A 25,826-nucleotide genomic window follows, 5' to 3' on the forward strand; every position below is an offset into this window, starting at 1 on the left:
TGTGATACTGAGACAATGACCTTTTGAGATATTTTTTGGTCCTAAGAATCTATGATTCTATTCTTGAACTGTTCCTCTTAAATTTTTTGATCTGTTTGACACATTTAAAGAGAAATTGCAATATAAAATGTTTCAATATCTTTGCATTTGTTGAAGACAAACCAATTATCATTACCAAATGAGATAAAACAATTTCTAAACTATACAAAATCATATAAACACATTGTGTCTGTGGCACAGTACTTATTTTTCCCTGAGGAGTTCCTTGAGGAAAGGCACACAACAGACTCTCATGAAATTGGTGTGAAAAGAAATATGTAACAATATGCACACCTACCACATCCACTAATTGAGATATTGCAAGGCCAAACTTGATTTTTATTTTGTCATTCAGGTATTCCACAGGACGAACCCATCTTTCATAGTCTTGAAATAAATCCTTAAACAAATTGTCTTCATGTTTTGCAACAAAGGATAGTTCAGATAATCCTGTGTATGACAAATTTTTAAGAAATTATTATATTAGCTTCTCTTGTATTTTAAGAAATTAAACATTATTAAAGATCCAACTATTATGAATGCAGCTTTTAAATGAAATATTAATACAAACAATTGTGATCGAATAAGGGTCATTCTGGCTCAGATATAATTCTTAGTTAAATCAGATTACTAACTATGGAAATATGCTGAGTTCTTTAAGAATCAATACTCAATAGAGCATAATTTAAAATCTAAATACCAGGTAACAGGAATGTAGCTCAGTAGTGGAGCTCTTGCCTAGCAAGCAGAGGCCCTAGGTTTAGTCAACAGCACCACAAAAACAAAAAGCAAAACGAAATATACATAATAAAAGCTTTTCAATTATCAGAGCTACAGGGATTGCTGTGCATAAAATTCCATACCTAGAAAACAAATACACTGAAGCAAAGTCTATTTATCAAGTGTAAATATAAAACAAACATGCTTTAGTGGCATAATTTTATATTTAAATATTGAATGAATTATTTATATTTGTCATATCTTTGCTACACATTTGTATAAAATTACTCTAGGACCTAATAGGAAAAAAAATTTACTTCAAACAAAAATGTCACTGGGCCGGCACAGTGGTCTTGCCTGTAATCTCAGCAGCTCAGCAGGCTGAGGCAAAAGGATCAGAGCCAGCCTCAACAATTCAGCAAGGCCCTAAGCCACTCAGCGATAGCCTGTCTCTAAATAAAATATAAAAAGAAAGGGCTGGGGATGTGGCTCAGGGGTAAAGCACTCCTGGGTTCAATTGCTGGTGCTAAAAAAAAGTCTCTTGTTTATTTATTATCAAAGTACACATACAGGAATTATAGTAGCTACCAGAGATGATTCTTCTCCAATGGAAACGAAATGGTTTCACAGAAAACTAGCCCTTTGACAGAATTCTCTTTTTAACAGTAGGCCATGTTTTCTGTACGAAGCTGTTAAAAAGTTATCTGCTGACACTGGCTGAAAGAAACCCATTTCCTGATTCTCCTTCATGCCCATTATTTCAGTAATATAGCAGCCTCAGGATTTATGTCCTGCTTCCTTGAGCAGTGCAAGATTTCATCTATAAATCCCACAGTTTGTGTCACTCCTCCCATAAATGTCTCCTTATGAGGGAATGCAGCACGGCATTTGCCATTTAGATTAAATTAGAATATTGTACACTGGAGAGTCATTCTTAATGTTTAACAGCCGTTGATTTTAGAGCTTCCATTAAAAGAGCACTACTGAACCTTTTTTCTTCTTTTAATCCTGTTTTAAAGACTTTATCATCTCTGAAATGCCAAAAATTTAAGGTTGTTTAAATGATAAAAATAAATAGAATATCTTTCAATTTCATCTATGGATCATTTTTGCCTTGGGGTGGAGGGGACAAACTACTTGAATTGCTATCTCAAATCTTGTTTGAAAGATAGATTTGGTAGGGTGTAAACAAAATAATAAAATTCGAGCATTCTGCCTAACTTTCAAGATACTGCTTGGTGAATATCTTTGTAATACATCCAATACTAGGAATACCATTTTCTTAGCACACTTTATGGAAATGGCAGGTACAAATGTCAGCAGTATTTCAGCACAAAACCTCGATGGTGAACTCAATTCTACTTAATGGTCATGCTTTTTAGGTGGGTCTAAATGTTTTAAGTTTATGCTGCTTGGAATGTTAAAAAGGAGATAATACAATGTATTCCCCTCATTTCACAAACGGGATATGACCAGAAGGGTCAGTGCTACAGAGCTAATTAATGGCAGAGTTCTGAAAGACACCTAAGGCCTCTTGCTCTTGTCACCCTAACATCGTCCCATCTTTTTTTTTATTGTAAACAAATGGGATACATTTTGTTCACACTGTCCATCTTGAGTCAGTTTTCTAGAACATAATTAGTGCCACATCCTGAGAGCTCTACACCACACTGCTCTTTGCTCACTCATTCATCGTTTTGTGGACACACACCTGGAATCAGACAGGTGCTGCGAACACACGGGTAAACAAAACAGCATCCACATTGCAGTCCAGCAGGAAAGAGTGACACGGTATTTACAATACTAAATATAAATTAAATTCTAAACAAACTCAATCAAACTGAGAATACTTTTTAAAAAGCTGTGTGAAAAAAAATGTTGTGAATAATTAACATTTGAGCATCCTACTCAAAATTCATGCATTAAATCAGTGACTTTCAACCTGGGTTACTTAGAATGTACTTTTCACACAATGTTTGACCATGGTTATATTATTTAACACATTATATACTATTTTGTACGATTTGCTGTATACTATTTGCATGATATAAGTCTTGTATCTCCAAAGACAGCAATGCCCTGGATTTCAGGGATCATTTCTACATTTGGACATCACTATAGCTAAGTATAAATCTGGTCATACTAGTTACTTAATGCATTTTAGTTTTCCTTCCCTTCTTTGACTTGAAATTACTTGGTTTTAAAAAAGAGAAAACCTGGAGGAAATACTTGCAAACTACATATCTGATGAGAGACTTGTATTTAGGATAAAAAATTATCATAAATCAATGATAAAAGACCCAACAACCCAATCAATAACTCAGTGATCAAAACTCAACTTTAAAATGGACAAAAGGTCTGACAAGACATTTTTTCAAAGAACAATGGCAATAAACACATGAAAAAATGTTTAACACCTTTTGCTATCAGGAAAATGTAAATCACAGTAAGATTCATACACATTAGGATATCAATAACCAAAAAAGATATAATAAATGTTGGAGAGGATGTAGAGAAATTTGGACCCTCTTATCACTCTGCTGGTAAGAAAGTAAAATGGTACAATGGTACAAAAAGTAGATTAGTGCCAGGTGCGGTGGGGCACACTTGTAATCCCAATTATTCAGGAGCCTAAGGCAAGAGGATGGCAAAAAGAAGTCTGGACAATTTAGCAAGATCCTGTTTTAAAATAAAATTATCAAGAGCTGGGGTTGTAACTCAGTGGTAGAGCACTTGCCTAGCACATGTAAAGCCCTGGGTTCCATCCTTAGCACCACAGATTTTTAAAAAGGACTAAGTAACCAGGTATGATGGCACAAACCAGTGATCCTGGTGACTCAGAACAACATAACACGAATCTAAGAAAGGAGTTGGGGTGGCTGGAGATGTAGCTCAGCATTGCTATGAGGCATGGGTTCAATCCCCATTACTGAAAAAAGAAAAATATTGGTTGCATAGGATTGGAGAGGGGATGGTTTGGGAGGAGATAATAAAAATGTTCTAAAAAACTGATTGTGATAGCTGTACATCTCTGTGACTATACTAAAAAACATTTAATTTTCCACTTTTCATAGGTGAATTATATGGCATGTGAGTCATATTAATAAAGCTGTTGAAAAGAATAAGGAAAGATCTTTATGACTGAGAAGTATATGTACAATTCAGCAATAAGTGAGAATTAAGAAAATTTAAGAGTACAGATAACATTTAAAGTTTGAAAAACTTTAGTTGAACAGTTAATTCAGAAGTTTTCCTATATTTTTAAAAGTTCATTTGTTCTTTTTTTTTTAGTTGTAGATGGACACAATACCTTTAATTAATTAATTAATTATTTGTATATGGTGCTAGGCAAGTGCTCTACCACTGAGCCACAACCAGTTTTCCTGTATTGACAAATATACATAAACCTAATATGCAATGCCACTGTATTTATTTTCCTCATTTTTAAGTGTTTATACTTTCCCCAGGAATAGTCTTTTTTTCCCTTGGTGGGGGGGGGGGTACTGGGGATTGAACTCAGGGGCACTCAACCACTGAGCCCCAGCCCTATTTTGTATTTTATTTAGAGACAGGGTCTCACTGAGTTGCTCAGGATCTCACTAAGTTGCTGAGGCTGGCTTTGAACTGGAGTTCCTCCTGCCTCAGCCTCTTGAGTCAGTGGGACACAGGCATGTGTCACTGAGCCCAGCATGGAATGTTCTATTTTTGATGACTTTTTTTTTTAACTTAAAATACTTTAATAACTTTTTTTTAATAAAATATGGCATGCAGTAAAAATGTCAACTACACATTTGAAAAATATCAACAGGTAATATGCATACACCCTTGATAAGTGAAGAGAAGGAAGTTCTTGCCCAGAGCCATACAGCTGAAGTCAGATTTGTCAACAAGGCCTGTATCAACTGATCCCCCTGTTTTAGGGTAAATGCCAGGTAGTCACAGAACTATAATAGCAACACAGGTTAGTTCTCTTTCCCATTATTCAGTAGGCCTCTTGAGGTCACAGAAAATGAAAATAAGGGACTTTTTAAGTGTAGAGATGTAGAGAGGGCCTGGGTTGGGGCTCAGTTGTAGAGGCTTGCCTGGAATATGTGAGGCACTGGGTTTGATTCTTGGCACACATTAAAAAAAAAATAAAATAAAGGTCCATTGGCAACTAAAAACCACTTTTAAAAAATATAGAGAAACATATTGATTGATCATTGACATGCCCTCTCCCCAGGAAGAGGCTTCCTTTTGTTAGGAAAAGGCTCTAACAACCCCCTTGATGACAATGGTCCAAAAGATTAGATGAAGACAAATTCTGTTGCTGTCAAACACCAAAGGTAGAAATACAAATTGCTAGTGACAATCCCCCCCCCCCCCAATATTTTATGTGGAGATAGGGTCTCGCTAAATTGCTGAGGCTGGACTTGAACTTGCAATCCTCATGCCTCAGCCTCCCAAATCACTGGGATTACAGGTGTGTGCCACTGTGCCAGGATATTATTATGTTTTTGAAAAGTAATCTTTCAATATTTTAATCTTGCAAAAATAAATATATACCCCCTTGATCCACATCTGATCCATATCCAGTAACTCCATATCTGACTCTCAGAGCAATGAAAGCATATAAGGACAAATGCGCTAGAATGTTCACTGCAATCAACATTGTGGCAAAAACCTGGAAACACCACCACAAGGTGGAAGCAACCTAAATGTCTATTCACAGAGGAATGGCAGATAAAATTTGGAATATACATACACAATGGAATATTATTCAGCCTTAAAGAGGAAAGAAATTTTGATATATGCTATAACATGGGTAAACCTCGAGGACTTATACCAAGGTAAATAAGTTAATTACAAAAAGACAAATACTGCATGATTTTACTTATATGAGTATCTAAAGTAGTCTACTTAATAGAAAAAGTAGAATGTGGCCCAGGGACTGGGGATGAGGTTACTATTTATTGGGTATAGGGTTTCAGTTTTACAAGATGAAAAAGTTCTGAGGATCTGATACACAGCAATGAGAGTATACTGAACAATACCCAAATGCACACTGAGAAATGGTTGCCGGGTATAATGGCACACATCTGTAGGGCTAGGGGAAGAGGATCACTTGGGTCTAAGATTTTGGAGCCAGCCTGGGCAATATAGGGACACAGTATCTCTTGGGGGAAAGGAGAAAAAAAAAAAAGTTGAGATGACAAATTTGTTATATATTTTTAACTACAACTAAGAATATTTTTTAAGGGTTGGGTGCACAGCTCAGTGGTAGAGTGCTCACTAGCAAGCATAAGGCCCTGGGTTCAATCCCCAGCAATGCACACACACACAAAGTTTTTTTAATTAAAAAAGATACTTTAATTGAAACCATCACCCAGGAAAAGGGCATCTGAACTTTTAACAACTACAAAATAAGTTTGTAAAAAGTAACATCAAATAAAAACTTAAAAGGCTTAGAGATTTTCATGGAGTACTAATAGAAAGGAAAAAGGTACAGAAAATAGTATAATACTATTTGTAAAACAATGAATGATTAAAATCTCTCTATGTAAGTCTTTATCTATAATCACTATATTATAAATACCTGAAGAAAATTGTGGAAGTTTGCAAAGTTATATGAATAAGGATTAATAACAAGAATTTTTTTTAGTTGTAGATGGACATAATACCTTTAATTATTTATTTGTTTATTTAATGTGGTGCTGAGGATGGAACCCAGTGCCTCACACATGCTAGGTAAGCACTCTACCTCCAAGCTACAACCCCAGCCCTGATACCAAGAATTACTAACTGGGAGATATTATTGTGGATTGGGGGGAGAATGGGGAAAGAAATAGAAATGGGAGAATACAAAAAAAAAAAAGAGGAAGATACCATACTAAATTAGAAAAATAATTCCCAGGGCTGGAGGTAAGGCTCAGGGTAGAGCACTTGCCTAGAATGGGTGAGGCCCATGGTTCCAACACCAGCACTATAACAGTAATTCCCAAGTTTCTCAAACTTTCCCACATCTCAATGAATGTTCAGCACAGAGGCAGGCCACTGACTTACAGCAAAGTTTTGAAATTACTTAACTATTAAAGTGAAAGTGAGGCTCACTGTCAGGCGTCTATCATGCACCATTTGCCTGCCTCTCGCCTGTCCATCGCCTACCTCACCCCTATCCATCACCCAACGCTCTAGGTTCACCTCCCGATCGTCTGACAGCTGCCAGCAGACTGACCACAGTCTGCTAGTGGAGCACCAGCTGTCTGCCGTCGCCTGGAAGTTCACTGTCATGGTACCTGCAGGTTTGATTACACATGGCTGCCGCCATTTTGAGACAACAGCCAGGCCCCGTAGGACCCCTGGCCGGACTGACTGAGCCCCATCTCCAGGATCCCTCAGCCCGACCGACCACTCCCTGCCTCTGGGGCCCTCACATCAACTGACTGCTCCCTGCTGCCAGGACCTACAGACCAGCTGACTGAGCCCTATCACCAGGAACCCAGACCGACTGACTGCACCCAGCCTCCAGGATCCCACAACCACACCAAACACACTGGACACCTAGGACCCCTGCCAGACCAACCGCATCCCGTCTCCAGGACCTCCAGCTGACCACGGCCACCCCTGAGCTGCAGCTCCCCATTTGCCAACACATTTCGAAGCCAGAGCGGCCATCTTGGATAATCCTGGAAGCCATAGCTCTTCAGGTAGGGCAAATCCCATCCTGAGACGCCTGCTGGAGGCTTGAAGCTCATTGTCAGGTACCTCTCATACATCAGGCTACTGAAGACTGCGAGGTTTCATTAGTATATGTCTTTATACAGTAGATTTTCTTTTTTCTCCTTTTTAAAAAAATTTTTGTTTTTATTTCTTTACTTTCTTGCTTTCTTTTCCTTTTGTTTACCTGTTCCCTCAGAGTCTCTTTCTCCCCTTTTTTGCATGCTAACATCTGATTTCTTTTGATTACACTCTCACCCTTTCTATTTTCTAGAACTTCTGTATATTCTTTTCTTATTCCATTAACAGCCATATTCTACATTCCTCTGCATCCTCTTTGTCCTCCATTAGAAACTGCAGACCTTACTGCAAACCTGTTTGTTTTACAGAAGATAACATTTGAACTCATTTTGTTTATGACAATTTTGTTATTGTCCCCATAGGGGCTATTTGGTCTAGGATTGCATAGTGTCTGATTTGGGCACTGCTAATATTGATCTCCCCTTAAAGAAAGGGTTTTGGAAACCTGTAGGGCCACTATAAGCCTATAGGGGGAAATCTGAAATACCCCAGATCTGCACTGCTAGAGGGGAAGATACATGAACAACATGAAAAAACAAGGGAAGAAAATGATCCAAACAAATCTAGATTCCATAGTAATAGAACCAAATGACAGTATGTTAGAAGAAATGTCAGAAAAGGACTTCAGATTATACATGATTAAGATGATTCGCGAAACAAAGGATGAGATAAGAGAGCAAATGCAGGCAATGAATGACAATACCAATAAGCTGAAAGAGCACCTGCAGGAAGCAAAAGATCATTTCAAAAAAGAGATAGAGATTCTCAAAAAAAACAAATGGAAATCCTTGAAATGAAGGAGACAATAAACCAAATAAAAAACTCAATGGAAAGCATCACCAACAGACTAGACCACTTGGAAGACAGAACCTCAGACAATGAAGACAAAATATTTAATCATGAATATAAAGTCTCCCAAACAGAGAAGATGGCAAGAAATCATGAACAGAATCTCCAAGAACTATGGGACATCATGAAAAGACCAAATTTAAGAATTATTGGGATTGAGGAAGACACAGAGATACAAACCAAAGGAATGAACAACCTATCAATGAAATAATATCAGAAAATTTCCCAAACTTGAAGAATGAAATGGAATATCAAATACAAGAGGCTTACAGAACACCAAATGCACAAAATCACAACAGATCCACACCAAGGCACATTATAATGAAAATGCCTAACATTCAAAATAAAGATAGGATTTTGAAGGCCACTAGAGAAAAGCATCAGATTACATATAGGGGGAGACCAATACAGATAGCAGCCGACTTCTCAACCCAGACTCTAAAAGCTAGAAGGGCCTGGACCAACATATTTCAAGCTCTGAAAGAACATGGTTGCCAACCAAGAATCCTATACCCAGCAAAACTAACCTTCAGATTTGAAGATGAAATAAAATCCTTCCATGATAAACAAAAGTTAAAAGAATTTACAAATAGAAAGCCTGCACTACAGAATGTTCTCAACAAAATATTCCATGAGGAGGAAATGAAAAACAACAATGGAGATCAGCAAAGGGAGGAACTACCTTAGAGAAAAACCACTCAAAGGAGAAACCAAGCCAACTTAAAAACCAAAAATAAGCCAAATGACTGGGAATACAAATCATATCTCAATAATAACCCTGAACGTTAATGGCCTAAACTCCTCAATCAAAAGACATAGACTGGCAGAATGGTTTAAAAAGAAAGACCCAACAATATGCTGCCTGCAAGAGACTCATCTCATAGAAAAAGACATCCACAGACTAAAGGTGAAAGGATGGGAAAAAACCTACCACGCACATGGACTCAGTAAAAAAGCGGGGGTTTCCATCCTTATATCAGATAAAGTGGACTTCAAGCCAAAGTTAGTCAGAAGGGATAAAGAAGGACATTTCATACTGCTTAAGGGAACCATAAATCAGGAAGACATAACGATAGTAAATATTTATGCCCCAAACAATGGTGCATCCCTGTACATCAAACAAATCCTTCTCAATTTCAAGAATCACATAGACCACAACACAATAATTCTGGGCGACTTTAATGCACCACTGTCACCACTAGATAGATCTTCCAAACAAAATCCAACCAAAGAAACTATATAACTCAATAACACTATCAATAACCTAGACTTAATAGACATATATAGAACATTCTATCCATCAACGAGCGGATACACTTTCTTCTCAGCAGCACATGGAACCTTCTCGAAAATAGACCATGTGTTATGCCACAAAGGAGCCCTTAGGAAATGCAAAAAAATAGAGATACTGCCTTGTGTTCTATCAGATCATAATGGACTGAGAGTAGAAATCAATGACAAAATAAAAAAAGAAAATTACTCCAAGACTTGGAGACTAAATAATATGCTATTGAATGAAACATGGATAACAAAAAACATCAGGGAGGAGATAAAAAAATTCGTAGAGGTCAATGAGAATGATGATACAACGTATCAAAATCTCTGGGACACTATGAAAGCGGTACCAAGAGGAAAATTCATTGCATGGAGCACATTCCAGAGAAGAATGAAGAGTCAACAATTAAATGACCTAACATTACAGCTCAAAGCCCTAGAAAACAAAGAACAGAATAACAGCAAAAGTAGTAGAAGACAGGAAATCATTAAAATCAGAGCTGAAATAGATGAAATTGAAACAAAAGAAACTATTCAAAAAATTGACATAACAAAAAGTTGGTTCTTTGAGAAAGCAAACAAAATAGATAAACCCTTAGCCACACTAACAAAGAGAAGGAGAGAGAAGACTCAAATTACTAAAATACATGATGCAAAAGGAAATATCACAACAGACACCACTGAGATACAGAACATAATGAGAAGCTACTTTGAAAATCTGTATTCCAACAAAAGAGAAAGTACCGAAGACATTGACAAATTTCTAGAGACATATGCTCCTCCCAAAATGAACCAGGAGGACATACACGATTTAAACAGATCAGTATCAAGCAATGAAATAGAAGAAGCCATTAAAAATCTACCATCCAAGAAAAGCCCAGGACCAGACGGATTCTCAGCCGAGTTCGACAAGACCTTCAAAGAAGAACTCATTCCAATACTTCTCAAAGTATTCCAGGAAATAGAAAAGGAGGGTACCCTACCAAACTCATTCTATGAAGCTAATATCACCCTCATACCCAAACCAGGAAAAGACACATCAAGGAAAGAAAATTTTAGACCAATATCCTTGATGAATATAGATGCAAAGATCCTTAACAAAATATTGGCAAACCGTATCCAAAAACATATTAAGAAAATTGTGCACCACGATCAAGTGGGGTTCATTCCTGGAACGCAAGGATGGTTCAACATTTGTAAATCAATAAACGTAATCCATCATGTCAATAGGCTTAAGGATATGAATCATATGGTTATTTCAATTGACGCAGAAAAAGCATTTGACAAAATACAACACCCCTTCATGCTCAAAACCCTAGAAAAAATAGGGATAGTAGGAACATACCTGAACATTGTAAAGGCTATTTATGCTAAGCCCATGGCCAACATCATTCTTAATGGAGAAAAACTGAAACCATTCCCTTTAAAAACGGGAACAAGACAGGGATATCCTCTTTCACCACTTCTATTCAACATTGTCCTCGAAACTCTAGCCAGAGCAATTAGGCAGACTAAAGAAATTAAAGGGATACGAATAGGAAAAGAGGAACTTAAGCTGTCACTATTTGCGGATGACATGATTCTATATTTAGAGGATCCAAAAACGTCCTCCAGAAAACTTCTAGACCTCATCAATGAATTCAGCAAAATAGCAGGCTATAAAATCAACACGCATAAATCTATAGCATTTTTATACGCAAGTGATGAAACAGCTGAAAGGGAAATGAGAAAAACAACTCCATTTGCAATAGCCTCAAAAAAAATAAAATACATGGGAATCAATCTAACCAAAGAGGTAAAAGATCTCTACAATGAAAAAACACTGAAGAAAGAAATTGAGGAAGACCTTAGAAGATGGAAAGATCTCCCATGTTCTTGGATAGACAGAATTAATATTGTCAAAATGGCCATACTACCAAAAGTGCTATACAGATTCAATGCAATTCCAATTAAAATCCCAATGACGTACCTTACAGAAATAGAGCAAGCAATTATGAAATTCATCTGGAAGAATAAGAAACCCAGAATAGCTAAAGCAATCCTTAGCAGGAAGAATGAAACAGGGGGTATTGCAATACCAGAACTTCAACTATACTACAAAGCAATAGTAACAAAAACGGCATGGTATTGGCACCAAAATAGACAGGTAGATCAATGGTACAGTATAGAGGAGATGGACACAAACCCAAATAAATACAATTTTCTCATACTAGACAAAGGTGCCAGAAATATGCAATGGAGAAAAGATAGCCTCTTCAACAAATGGTGCTGGGAAAACTGGAAATCCATATGCAACAGAATGAAACTAAATCCCTATCTCTCACCCTGCACAAAACTCAACTCACAATGGATCAAGGACCTTGAAATCAGACCAGAGACCCTGCATCTTATAGAAGAAAAAGTAGGTCCAAATCTTCACCTTGTTGGTTTAGGATCAGACTTCCTTAACAGGACTTCCATAGCACAAGAAATAAAAGCAAGAATCAATAAATGGGATAGATTCAAACTAAATAGATTTCCCTCAGCAAAGGAAACTATCAGCAATGAGAAGAGAGAGCCTACAGAGTGGGAGAGTATCTTTGCCACTCATACTTCAGATAGAGCACTAATTTCCAGAATATATAAAGAACTCAAAAAACTCTACACCAAGAATACAAATAACCCAATCAACAAATGGGCTAAGGAAATGAATAGACACTTCACAGAAGAAGATGTACAAGCAATCAACAGATACATGAAAAAATGTTCAACATCTTTAGTAATAAGAGAAATGCAAATCAAAACTACCCTAAGATTCCATCTCACCCCAATTAGAATGGCGATTATCAAGAATACAAGCAACAATAGGTGTTGGAGAGGATGTGTGGAAAAAGGTACACTCATACATTGCTGGTGGGGTTGAAAATTAGTGCAGCCACTCTGGAAAGCAGTGTGGAGATTCCTTAGAAAACTTGGAATGGACCCCCCATTTGACCCAGCTATCCCACTCCTTGGCCTATACCCAAAGGACTTAAAATCAGCATACAACAGAGATACAGCCACATCAATGTTCATAGCGGCTCAATTCACAATAGCCAGACTACGGAACCAAGCTAGATATCCTTCAATTGATGAATGGATAAAGAACTGTGGTGTATATATATATAATGGAATATTACTCAGCCACGAAGAATGATAAAATTATGGCATTTGCAGGCAAATGGATGAAATTGGAGAATATTATGTTAAGTGAGATAAGCCAATCTCAAAAATCCAAAAGAGGAATAATCTCACTGATAAGCAGATGATGACACTTAATGGGGGGTGGGAGGGGGACAAGAATGGAGGAAGGAGGGACTGTATAGAGGGAAAAGAGAGGTGGGAGGGGTTGGGGGGAAGGAAAAAAATAACGGAATGAATATAACATCATTACTCTATGTAAATATATGAATATGCAAATGGTATGCTGTTACTCCATGTACAAACTTGAAACTGAAACAACATGTATCCCATTTGTTTACAATAAAAATAAATTAAAAGAAAAAAAAATTCAAGTAAGAGAAAGTTAAAAAAAAAATGAAAGTGAACCATAATTTTTTTAACATGAGAACTGTACCACTGTAAACTGGATGATATTATCATCTTTTACCATCCAGTTTTCTGATTCAAGCTTGAGCTACAGCAAGACCCCTGGTTACCTGATTTCTTGTCTTACTTTTCATTTATACTAATTAAGAAAATTAACTCATAGCTCCTGAGTAGCAGGAATGGCAACAAGCACTGGTAGCTCAGGAAATTCAACTGGAACAAGGGCCCTAAAAAGTTCACGCTGAGGACTGCCTCAGATTTTCACGCTGACTTTTGTCCAAGTGTCTCTTCAAGTCCTTTCACTTCACACTGGTTCTGCTGTCCTCTCTGTCACTTTTATCTCCTCCTGACTTTTCCTCCGCCCACACACTAATGCAGGGAATTATTTTTCTTCTATGGAAGAGAAGCTCTGTCCTTACGGTATGCAGGCTGGGCCGTTTTTTTCTGTCCCCACTACAGTCTAGGCTTTTAAAACTCAAAAAGGCAAAAGTGAACTTCTTCTCACCTCTTTCTGATGTCACAGCATATCCCTTCCCTGAGCAAGGGCATGGAATTACCTAGCTTGAGCAGGTATTGAGAAGGGCCAAAAGGTAAAGGATATATCAGGAGCAACATAAAGGCACTGATATTTCACAAAGGTTATCTTGACACATTGATAGTTTATTCTCAAAACTCAAGACAGACATCATTACCCTATATACATGTATGATTACACAAGTGGTATGAATCTACATCGTGTACAACCATAGAAATGAAATGATGGACCTCATTTGTGTGCAATGAAACCAAATGCAGTCTTTAAAAAACAAAAAAATAAACAATTAATTTTAAAAATACAACTAAAAATCATCCTATTTACTTCCTCAAGTGATCAGTTCTGGCTACTCAAGATAAAATTACCAGTGAGCGATGCTTTTTAAGACATTTGAAATCAGAGAAGTTGGTTTTAATGGTGCCATCAGTGTCCCGCAGGGACGTTTCTCTCAAATCTCATGGGTTTACAACTCCTGAGTGCACTTCACCCTTGAGAGGCAGGAAATCTCAATGCAGAAAAGTAGTCACACACACTGTGCATGTTTCAACTGTTCCCCTCCAACTGTTCTCTGAATGAGAGCCAGCAGACTGGCCTTCCAGCCAAGCCGCTCACCTGCAGAGCAACATCCTCCCAGTAGCCCACAGTGCTGGCGCTCTGTGAGCATTGTTCTCACTGTGCTTTTTCCACTCTCTATCAGAGGTTACAAAATAATGCTAAAATTTAATTATTTTCTTCAATAACATAGAGTTCTCAGTGACAAAAATAAAATGCTGTCAGGCTCACCTCCCTCACATGCACCACGCACAGGCCGAAAAGCAATCCATGGGGTTGGAGTCCAGGCTCAGTGGTACAGCACTTGCCTGGCTCGTGTGAGGCACTGGGTTCAATCCTCAGCACCACATAAAAATAAATAAAATAAAGGTATTGTGTCCATCTACAAACTAAAAATATATATTAAAAAAAGCAATCCATGCTCTGCATTAGTGGTGTTTACTAAACATAAAGAAAAATACTGGAATACACATGTGATAGGAAGAGCTCTTCTGCATGCTTGCTACTAATATCATGCCATATTAGCACTATTAAATACAAGAATTATGTTAATAATCTTCTGCTTTCTCTTCAAGCAGAATGAATTGTGACTAGCTTCTTATCAATATCGTGCGTCGAACCCATTTTTACTACAGAGAATACATTCTATTTGAATGATGCCTCTGGGATCTTGGCCTCTTTTCTGCCTTCAGCAACAAAATTAATTAATTTTAAACTGTAAAGTGGTATTTTATATTTATTCTAGAAAAAAACTGGTTCATTAGAGAGGCCACTGTCCTTTGTCGGAAATGACACAAATGCTTTTGGAGTGCCATTGTTTGAGAAAGTTTCACAATAAAATAACCATTGGATACTGGGGAATAGGTTTCCAATAGAGTGAAATCTGATTTTCAGATATTCATTTGTTTTACTTTCCTTTTGGGTCAGTATATTTGAAAACGCATTGGCATGTTTATTTATCCTGGCACATATTTATGCTCTCACATTACTTTCATGGCAAAATTCTGAATTGTACATTACTACTTATCACTATATTTGAGCCACTGGTCCTTGTTTAGAAAATGGGATATAATGCAATGACCATAACAACAAAACAAGCAAAAGTTAGGCAATGTCAACAACAGTCCTCAAATTATGTGAACTTTGGCTAAACTCCACCCTATTAACATGTTAGCTAAGACAGTCAAATCAATGCACATTCTTTAAGAATGCAAACACTGAGAACATGATGGGGCTTCAAAAAAATCTTAATTAACCTTACAATTCAAGTTGGTAAAATATAGGTGAAAAAATATTATTCCAGTGGAGACTACCTTAGGGATACTTATAGTTCTCAGCTTAAGTTTAAGCAGGAAATATCGACCAAGCAGTTTTTCAAAAACTACTGTCAGGAGAGCTTCTCAGAGCAGACTGCCCAGTGAGAGCCTTTCCACACAGAGCCAGCCACAAGTCCCCAAGCCAGCGGTGACCTATGGCCCGCAAGCAGCCTCTGGGACCAGGGCAGGGCAGCCAGAGACCTCTCCAGGTGGAACTGCCCCCGACCCCCCCCCACCGCCCCGGCCGCAGGCTTTTTCCACGGGGCGATCCAAGATGGCAGACTAGAGGGAGACTGCATCTCCAGTCGCTCCAGAACCCAGGATTCAAGAAGGGGAGGTATTGAGAGACTCGGACTAAAATAGAGCCTCGGGGTGAGTCTCCCCCACCTGGTGAAGCGCTGCCCAGGCGGCAGGCCCAGATTCGGGTGGCTTATTAGAGTAGGGCAGAGCAGCTAGAGTCCTCCCCAGGCAGCCCTGCGCACTTCGGCGGTGGGCTGCACCCACAGGGCCAGATTCTCCAGCATCTCGGAGCAGGCCCCCCAGTGAGAGCCTTTCTGCACAGAACCAAGCTTCAAGTTCCTGAACCAGGGCGGCGAGTTCCTGCCCGCAGGTTGCTTCAGGGACCAGGACAGGGCTGCCAGGTACTTCCCCAAGCAGCCCGCAGCTCCAAGTCCTGGGACCAGTAGCGGGCTAGGGGCAGCTTTCCTTGGAAGCACTGCATTATCAAGTTACTCCAAGACTTCAGGCTACTGAAGGCAGGAAGGTGATACACTGGAAATCTACAGGGACAATATAAGCCAACAGAAGAATTCTGCAATATCACAAAGTCCCACTGACATCTGACCAATATGAGAAAACAAGGGAAGAAAATGTCCCAAACAAACCTAGATACTATATCAATAAAACCCAATGACAGCACAGCAGAAGAAATGTCAGAAAGGGAGTTCAGAATGTACATAATTAAAACAATCAGGGAAGCAAACGAGGAGATGAAAGAGCAAATGCAGGCATTGAAGGAGGAGATGAAAGAGCAAATGCAGGCATTAAATGATCGCACCAATCAACAGTTAAAGGAGCAAATACGGGAAGCAAGAGATCATTTCAATAAAGAGTTAGAGATATTGAAAAAAAACCAAACAGAAATCCTTGAAATGAAGGAAACAATAAACCAAGTTAAAAACTCCATAGAAAGCATAACCAATAGGATAGAACACCTGGAAGACAGAACCTCAGATATTGAAGACAAAATATTTAATCTTGAAAACAAAGTTGACCAAACAGAAAAGATTGTAAGAAATCATGAATAGAATCTACAAGAATTATGGGATATTATGAAAAGGCCAAATTTAAGAATTATTGGGATTGAGGAAGGCTTAGAGAAAGAAACCAAAGGAATGAACAATCTATTCAATGAAATAATATCAGAAAATTTCCCAAATCTGAAGAATGAAATGGAAAACCAAGTACAAGAGGCTTATAGGACTCCAAATATACAAAATTACAACAGACCCACACCAAGGCACATTATTATGAAAATACCTAACATACAAAATAAAGACAGAATTTTAAAGGCCGCGAGAGAAAAGAATCAGATTACATTCAGGAGGAAACCAATAAGAATATCAGCAGATTTTTCAATCCAGACTCTAAAATCTAGAAGGGCCCGGAACAACATTTACCAAGCCCTGAAAGAAAACGGATGCCAACCAAGAATCTCATACCCAGCAAAACTTACTTTCAGATTTGACGATGAAATAAGATCCTTCCATGATAAACAAAAGCTAAAGGAATTTACAAAAAGAAAGCCAGCATTGCAGAACATTCTCAGCAAAATATTCCATGAGGAAGAGATGAAAAACAACGATGCAAATCAGCAACGGGAGAAACTAGCCTAAAGGAATAGCCAAATAAAGGGGAAACCAAATCATGTCAAAAAACAAAAATAAGTCAAATGACTAGGAATACAAATCATATCACAATAATAACCCTGAATGTTAATGGCCTGAACTCATCAATCAAAAGACATAGACTGGCAGATTGGATTAAAAAGAAAAATCCAACAATTTGCTGCCTGCAAGAGACTCATCTCATAGAAAGAGATACCCATAGACTAAAGGTGAAAGGATGGGAAAAAACATACCATACACATGGACACAGCAAAAAAGCTGGAGTATCCATCCTCATTTCAGATAATGTGGACTTCAAGCCAAAACTAGTCAGAAGGGATAAAGAAGGACATCACATACTGCTTAAGGGAAGCATAAATCAGCAAGACATAACAATCATAAATATCTATGCCCTGAACATTGGCTCATCCATGTACGTCAAACAAATCCTTCTCAATTCCAGAAATCAAACAGACCACAACACAATAATACTAAGCGATTTTAACACACCTCTCTCACCGCTGGATAGATCGTCCAAACAAAAATTGAATAAAGAAACCATAGATCTCAATAACACAATCAACAATTTAGACTTAACCGACTTATATAGAATATACCATCCAACAAAGAACGAATACACTTTCTTCTCAGCAGCACATGGATCCTTCTCTAAAATAGACCATGTCTTATGCCACAAAGCTACTGTTAGCAAATACAAGAAGAGAGAGATAGTACCTTGTACTCTATCAGATCATAATAGATTGAAATTAGAAATAAATGACAGAATAAAAAACAGAAACTTCTCCAATACCTGGAGATTAAATAATATGCTATTATATGATGAATGGATAACAGAAGACATCAGGAGGGAAATAAAAAAAATTTTTAGAGGTAACCAAGAAAAAAGACACATCATATCAAAATCTCTGGGACACTATGAAAGCAGTACTTAGAGGAAGATTTATTTCATGGGGTGCATTCAACAAAAGAAGTAAAAATCAACAAATAAATGACTTAACACTACAGCTCAAAGCCCTAGAAAAAGAAGAGCAGACCAACACCAAAAGTAGTAGAAGACAGGAAATAGTTAAAATCAGAGCCAAAATCAACAAAACTGAAACAAAAGAAACAATCAGAAAAATTAACAAAATAAATAGTTGGTTCTTTGAAAAAATAAACAAAATTGATAAACCCTTAGCCACACTAACAAAAGAAAGAGGGAGAAAACTCAAATTACTAAAATTTGGAATGAACAGGAAATATCACAACAGACACGAGTGAAATACGAAACATAATTAGAAGCTATTTTGAAAATCTATACTCCAACAAAACAGAAAACCTCGAAGACATCAACAAGTTTCTAGAGACATATGAGTTACCTAAACTGAACGAGGAGGACATACACAACTTAAATAAATCAATTTCAAGCAATGAAACAGAAGAGGTCATCAAAAGCCTACCAACAAAGAAAAGTCCGGGACCAGATGGGTTCTCAGCCGAGTTCTACAAAACCTTTAAAGAAGAGCTCATTACAATACTTCTCAAAGTATTCCATAAAATAGAAGAGGAGAGAACCCTTCCAAACTCATTCTATGAAGCCAATATCACCCTGATACCTAAACCAGACAGAGACACATCAAGGAAAGAAAATTTCAGACCCATATCCTTAATGAACATCGACGCAAAAATTCTTAACAAAATTTTAGCAAATCGCATACAAAAATATATTAAAAAGATAGTGCACCACGATCAAGTGGGTTTTATCCCAGGGATGCAAGGTTGGTTCAACATCCGGAAATCAATAAATGTCATTCACCATATCAACAGACTAAAAGTTAAGAATCACATGATTATTTCAATAGATGCACAAAAAGCATTTGATAAAATACAGCACCCCTTCATGCTTAAAACACTAGAGAAAATTGGAGTAGTGGGAATGTTCCTTAACATTGTAAAGGCCATCTCTGCTAAGCCCATGGCTAATATCATTCTAAATGGTGAAAAACTGAAAGCATTCCCCCTAAAAACTGGAACAAGGCAGGGATGCCCTCTTTCACCACTTCTATTCAACATCGTTCTTGAGACTCTAGCCAGAGCAATTAGACAAACCAAAGAAATTAAAGGGATATGAATTGGAAAAGAGGAACTCAAACTATCCCTCTTCACTGATGACATGATTATATATTTAGAGGAACCTGGAAATTCGACCAGAAAACTCTTAGAACTCATAAGTGAATTCAGTAAAGTAGCAGGTTACAAGATCAATGCTCATAAATCCAATGCATTTTTATACATAAGTGATTCATCTTCAGAAAGAGAAATTAGGAAAACTACCCCATTCACAATAACCTCAAAAAAAATAAAATACTTGGGAATCAATCTCACAAAAGAGGTGAAAGACCTCTACAATGAGAACTACAGAACACTAAAGAAAGAAATTAAAGAACACCTTAGAAGATGGAAAGATCTCCCATGTTCTTGGATAGGCAGAATTAATATTGTCAAAATGGCCATACTACCAAAAGTGCTATACAGATCCAATGCAATTCCAATTAAAATCCCAATGGTGTACCTTACAGAAATAGAGCAAGCAATTATGAAATTCATCTGGAAGAATAAGAAACCCAGAATAGCTAAAGCAATCCTCAGTAGAAAGAGCGAAGCAGGGGATATCGCAATACCAGATCTTCAACTCTATTACAAAGCAATAGTAACAAAAACGGCATGGTATTGGTACCAAAATAGACAGGTAGATCAATGGTACAGAATAGAGGACATGGACACAAACCCAAATAAATACAATTTTCTCATACTAGACAAAGGTGCCAGAAATATGCAATGGAGAAAAGATAGCCTCTTCAACAAATGGTGCTGGGAAAACTGGAAATCCATATGCAACAGAATGAAACTAAATCCCTATCTCTCACCCTGCACAAAACTCAACTCACAATGGATCAAGGACCTTGAAATCAGACCAGAGACCCTGCATCTTCTAGAAGAAAAAGTAGGTCCAAACCTTCAACTTGTTCGCTTAGGATCAGACTTCCTTAACAGGACTTCCATAGCACAAGAAATAAAAGCTAGAATCAACCACTGGGATAGATTCAAACTAAAAAGCTTTCTCTCAGCAAAGGAAACTATCAGTAATGTGAAGAGAGAGCCTACAGAGTGGGAGAATATCTTTGCCACTCATACTTCAGATAGAGCACTAATTTCCAGAATATATAAAGAACTCAAAAAACTCTACACCAAGAATACAAATAACCCAATCAACAAATGGGCTAAGGAAATGAACAGACACTTCACAGAAGATGTACAAGCAATCAACAGATATATGAAAAATGTTCAACATCTCTAGTAATAAGAGAAATGCAAATCAAAACTACCCTAAGATTTCATCTCACCCCAATTAGAATGGCGATTATCAAGATTACAAGCAACAATAGGTGTTGGCGAGGATGTGGGGAAAAAGGTACACTCATACATTGCTGGTGGGGTTGCAAATTAGTGCAGCCACTCTGGAAAGCAGTATGGAGATTCCTCAGAAAGTTTGGAATGGACTTACCATTTGACCCAGCTATCCCACTCCTCGGCCTATACCCAAAGGACTTAAAATCAGCATACTACAGAGATACAGCCACATCAATGTTCATAGCTGCTCAATTCACTATAGCCAGATTGTGGAACCAACCTAGATGACCTTCAGTTGATGAATGGATAAAGAAACTGTGGCATATATATAAAATGGAATATTACTCCACCATGAAGAATGATAAAATTATGGCATTTGCAGGCAAATGGATGAAATTGGAGGATATCATGCTAAGTGAGATAAGCCAATCTCAAAAAACTAAAGGACGAATGATCTCGCTGATAAGCAGATGAGGACATATAAGGGGGGGTAGGAGGGGTTAGCATTAGGGTTAGGGTTAGGTTTAGGGTTAGGGATAAGGAGGTTGGTAAGAATGGAGGAAGGAAGGACTGTATAGAGGGAAAAAAACAATGAATCAAACAACATTGCCCTATGTAAATTTATGATTTTTAATCAAAATAAATAAATAAATAAATAAAATCTTTAAAAAAAAAAAAAAAAAAAAAAAAAAACTACTGTCATGAGCACATCCAGACTTTACCTTGGCAGGGATTTTTTTAATACTATGTAACAATTACTTTTAGAAAAAATTTTCAGAAGGCTTGTACAATTGCACTCAGTAATGGAGATAACTAGAAATCTAATCTAGCTATTTGTTTTTAACAGAGATTTCCAAAAGGTCATTCCCAAGGATACTACCAAAGTTAAGGAAGAAGGGAATTTTAAAGACTTTTTCTCTCCACTGCAGACTTCTTTCAGCCTAGAGGTGAATATCCATTTGCTACTTAAAAAAAAAAAAAAAAATCACATTCAAGTGCTTTAGTGAAACCTCATCTATTTTCCAAATTATATATAACCTTACTCCTTAAATGTATTCAGTATAATGAAAAGGAAAGGTCACTAAATTGCAAAGCTAAAAACCTTAATTTGAATAGTGGGCACCACTAATTGCCTTTTAACCTCCATATGTCACAATTTTCTCTTCTATAATAAATAAGGACACCTTAAAGACACCAGACACCCAACATATATAAAATTCATCGCCAGGCCTGTAATCCCAGCGGCTCAGGAAGCTGAGTCAGGAGGATCTCGAGATCAAAGTCAGCCTCAGTAACCGCGAGGTGCTGAGCAACTCAGTGAGACCCTATCTCTACATAAAATACAAAACAGGGCTGGGGAGGTAGCTCGGTGGTTGAATGACTCTTAAGTTCAATTCCTGGTACCCCCTCCAAAAAACAACAACAACAACAAAAAAAGAACCAAATTCATGGGGCTGGGGGTGTAGCTCAGTAGTAGAGCCATTGCACAGCATGCATTAAGGCTACTTGTACGGGTCAAGCAAAAGAATCACTTGAGTCCAGGAGTTCAAGGCCAGGCTGAACAAAACACACATAAAAAAAATCCAGGCATGGTCACACACTCGTTATCCCAACTACCCAGCAGACTGAGGCAGGAGGATTACAAGTCTGAGGTCAGCCTGGTAACTTGGCAAGACCTCGTCTCAACAAAAAACTAGATTTAAAAAGGGGTGAGGGGCTTGGAGGCATAGTTCAGTGGTAGAGTACCTGCATGTTAGCATGTGCAAGGCCCTGGGTTTGACCCCAGTACCACAAAATAACAAAAACTCACCTGCTCGGGTTCCATCTGGCTTCTAATGCTTATTGGTTAGTTTCTTCTGGGCAAAGGTTACAATTATTCCAAGGACTAACTAAAAGTGTGTATGTATATAAGTGCCAGAACAGGGTCACTATTATTTCAAAAATGATTGTTAAGTAATGGTAACTGATAGACCTCGATAGGCAAAAACAACAAAAAACTGCAATATATACCTGCAGAGCTACTGATTTCTATCCAAAACTTCCAGATACACCAACAAAGATGGTCAGTCTCCAGACGTCCTAGGCAAAGGAAACTTGCAAAAATACAAAAGAATAATGTTTGTGGCACAAAGCACTCTGAACACAGTACAGGACAGTTGTACATAATATATACAACATAGAGCTTTCAAGTCTCTATTCTTTAAAGCTAATAATAATTTTCAATCTACTAATAGCATATGTCACATTTCTCAAAAACACAAAGGGAAATGAGTAGTGAAGTACACTAAAAATAGGAAAAGAACAAAGCAATTTTTCACCAGATAATCATTCTGAAATAGTTAAATATACAATTAACAAAAGAAAAATTAAGTTGAATTCCTAACAAATGTATAAATGCCTATGTCATTAACATTTTGAAAGATTTATGTTTTGGTTTTACAAATTCAATTTTAATTCTAAATATCATTAACTGTCTCAAGGTTAAGGAATTGGGAGAATGACATAAAAAATGTTTAGGTGAAGTAATTTAGGGAAACCACATTTATTTTCAATGAACTGTAACCTTGGGGCTGTGGTTGTGGTTCAACAGTAGAACACTTGCCTAGCACATGTGAGAACTGGGGTCAATCCTCAGCACCACATAAAAAATAAATAATAAAGGTATTATGTCCAACTATTAAAAAAATATAACCTAATTCCATAATTTTAGTATGGTGAAGAAGAAAGGACACAAACTTCAACACTGAAAACCTTAATTTGAATACCTGGCACCACTAATAGCCATTAACCTCCAACATGATATAATTTTCTAACCTATATAAAATAGGGCTATCTGTTGGCAAAGTATCAATAATAGTTAAACATATATGGCAAGAACTCTGCAATCCATGATACTGGACCATTTTGTATGTTTTAATTTTTCCATATGAAACATTAATAAAAAGCATAGCCTCTGCTTAGCTGCCTCATTGTTAGGTAGATCAAATATAATAAATCATATTATCTTACTATGCCAGGTAGTGTTCAAGCAAATTTAAATTTTTTTTTTTTTTTTTTTTTTTTGCGGTGCTGGGGATCGAACCCAGAGTTTTGTGTTTGCAAGGCAAGCACTCTACCGACTGAGCTATCTCCCCAGCCCTTAAATGTTTTTTTTAATGCCTTCTCCACTAAAGATACCCTGCAGCCAAATTGGTAGCTAAGGTTTTTAAAAAACAATTCTGGGAATACTTACTTGACAGTGCCTCTACTGGCATTTATCCATGAAGAATCAGGATTTTATCAAAAAGTAATGACTGGAAAAAGTCAGCCCAACATATTCTATACTAAATGTGGATATTAGCAGTCCTTATTGGCAAATAGGTAACATCTGCTATAATGATCGCTTTCCTCCAAAAATTCTTCAATCTTTAGCATCTGCTACAGCTTGGGCATACCGGAGCCTAACACGTGATACCTAGCTCAATTCATTCACTCAACAGATGCTGACTGGCTGCTCATCGTGCCAGCCTCTGCCAGGTGCTAGGTAGGGGAAGAGCAGAAAACAAAGACACAGTGCCTTTCTTCCTGGTTTACAAACTTGCACGTGTATTTTGCCTTCACTACATCATAATTCTGTGGCCATACAGAGTACACCCCACAATTAAGATGGTGCCCATGATATCTGTGTTACCAACCCCATGGGTTTTTATAATATTGGAAGAAACAGGCACAGCATCTGAGGAACAGGGCTCTTTGTTTTTACACTCAAAAATAAAGGAGACACCTTAAGTTGAAAGAAAACCCCAAATTGATTCAAAGGGAAAAGGAGCATTTCATGGCATCTGCAGGGTAGACAGGGACCTGGTCTTCTTGATGTCATCCTGTGTGGAGGAGGAGTTTTAGTTGTGCCTGTGCTCTCCATCATGGGTCTTCAGGCAACACATATCTTTACTAAATCTCTGCCCCAGAGTAAGATTTTTACCATGCTAATAAGGCACAGGTTACTGTGGGGCAGTTAGTGACTAGTCTATGCACATTTACCCCTTACTACCTAGAATTTATCCCCTTATCTGGGAAAGTCCCTAATATTTTTAGAGCAAGGCAGACTACTGCCCTGTCTCAATGGGTTTGATCTTAATGACCTTGTTTCTTTTGGCTCTGGCTTCTTGTTGTCTCCACTGTCATGAAGGTTGAGCTGACTTTTTGTCCTCTCATCTCCTGGTTTATTATCTTAACTTCATAGGTTTGAAGACTGGTCTACTTTTTAACTCCTAATTTCCTAGTATGTTTATCCTTACAAGATTGAGGGCTAACTTTGCTATCTCACTTGAACAGCATTCAACCTGCATGCCTGAACACGGCTGCAGTACTCGGGTCTCAACACAGACTCTCAACTTGGCAATACTGACATTTGGGGATGGATAATTCTTTGTTGTGGGAGCTGTCTTGGACACTGTGAGATGTTTAGCATCATCCCTGGCTTCTACCCACACTGCCCGCATGTGACAACTAAAAATGTCTTCAGTCATTGCCAAATGTTGGACAAAGGGGAGCAAAACTGTCCCTTTTTGAAAATCATTATTCTAACATTAGTAGCTAGTGAGTAACAGAGGCAGAACTTGGACCCTGATCTGTTTTTTGGTTTTCTCAAAATGATGCTGCCATTGTAAAAAGTAACGTATGCTCATTGTCAAAATTAAAGTCAGGTGCTCATAAAAACTAAGAACTCTCCCTCATCTCCTTGTCCCCTCCATGTTTTAATGGTAACCACTAGTAAGTTTGGGGTGTAGACTTATTAAACACATGCATGTACATACCACACACACAGGAAGAACAAATGTTTTTCTCTTTTTAAGTTTTGCAGCTTGCTTTTTATTCAATACTACGTTAATAGTTATCCATCCATCTCCACTCATCCTG

At 37.7% G+C, this 25,826-nt stretch overlaps 1 protein-coding gene across 4 annotated transcripts in view; it reads right to left on the reverse strand.

The window, feature by feature from the left end:
• The window catches only part of CHRNA5 (cholinergic receptor nicotinic alpha 5 subunit), a 44,439-nt gene that overhangs the window by 13,078 nt on the left and 5,535 nt on the right, over nt 1-25,826 (reverse strand). For 2 of the 4 annotated variants that reach the window (XM_079128898.1, XM_079128895.1), the window contains exon 2: nt 338-489. The exons of 1 other annotated variant lie outside the window; for it this stretch is intronic. In XM_079128898.1, coding sequence (XP_078985024.1) covers nt 338-489 — 152 coding nt within the window. Of the gene's footprint in view, nt 1-337; nt 490-22,937; nt 23,021-25,826 lie in introns of those variants that run through there. One more of the 4 variants, XM_079128897.1, reaches the window with a different exon arrangement.

This window comes from Sciurus vulgaris (genome assembly GCF_902686455.1).
Source record: "Sciurus vulgaris genome assembly, chromosome: 2".
Lineage (NCBI taxonomy): Eukaryota > Metazoa > Chordata > Mammalia > Rodentia > Sciuridae > Sciurus > Sciurus vulgaris.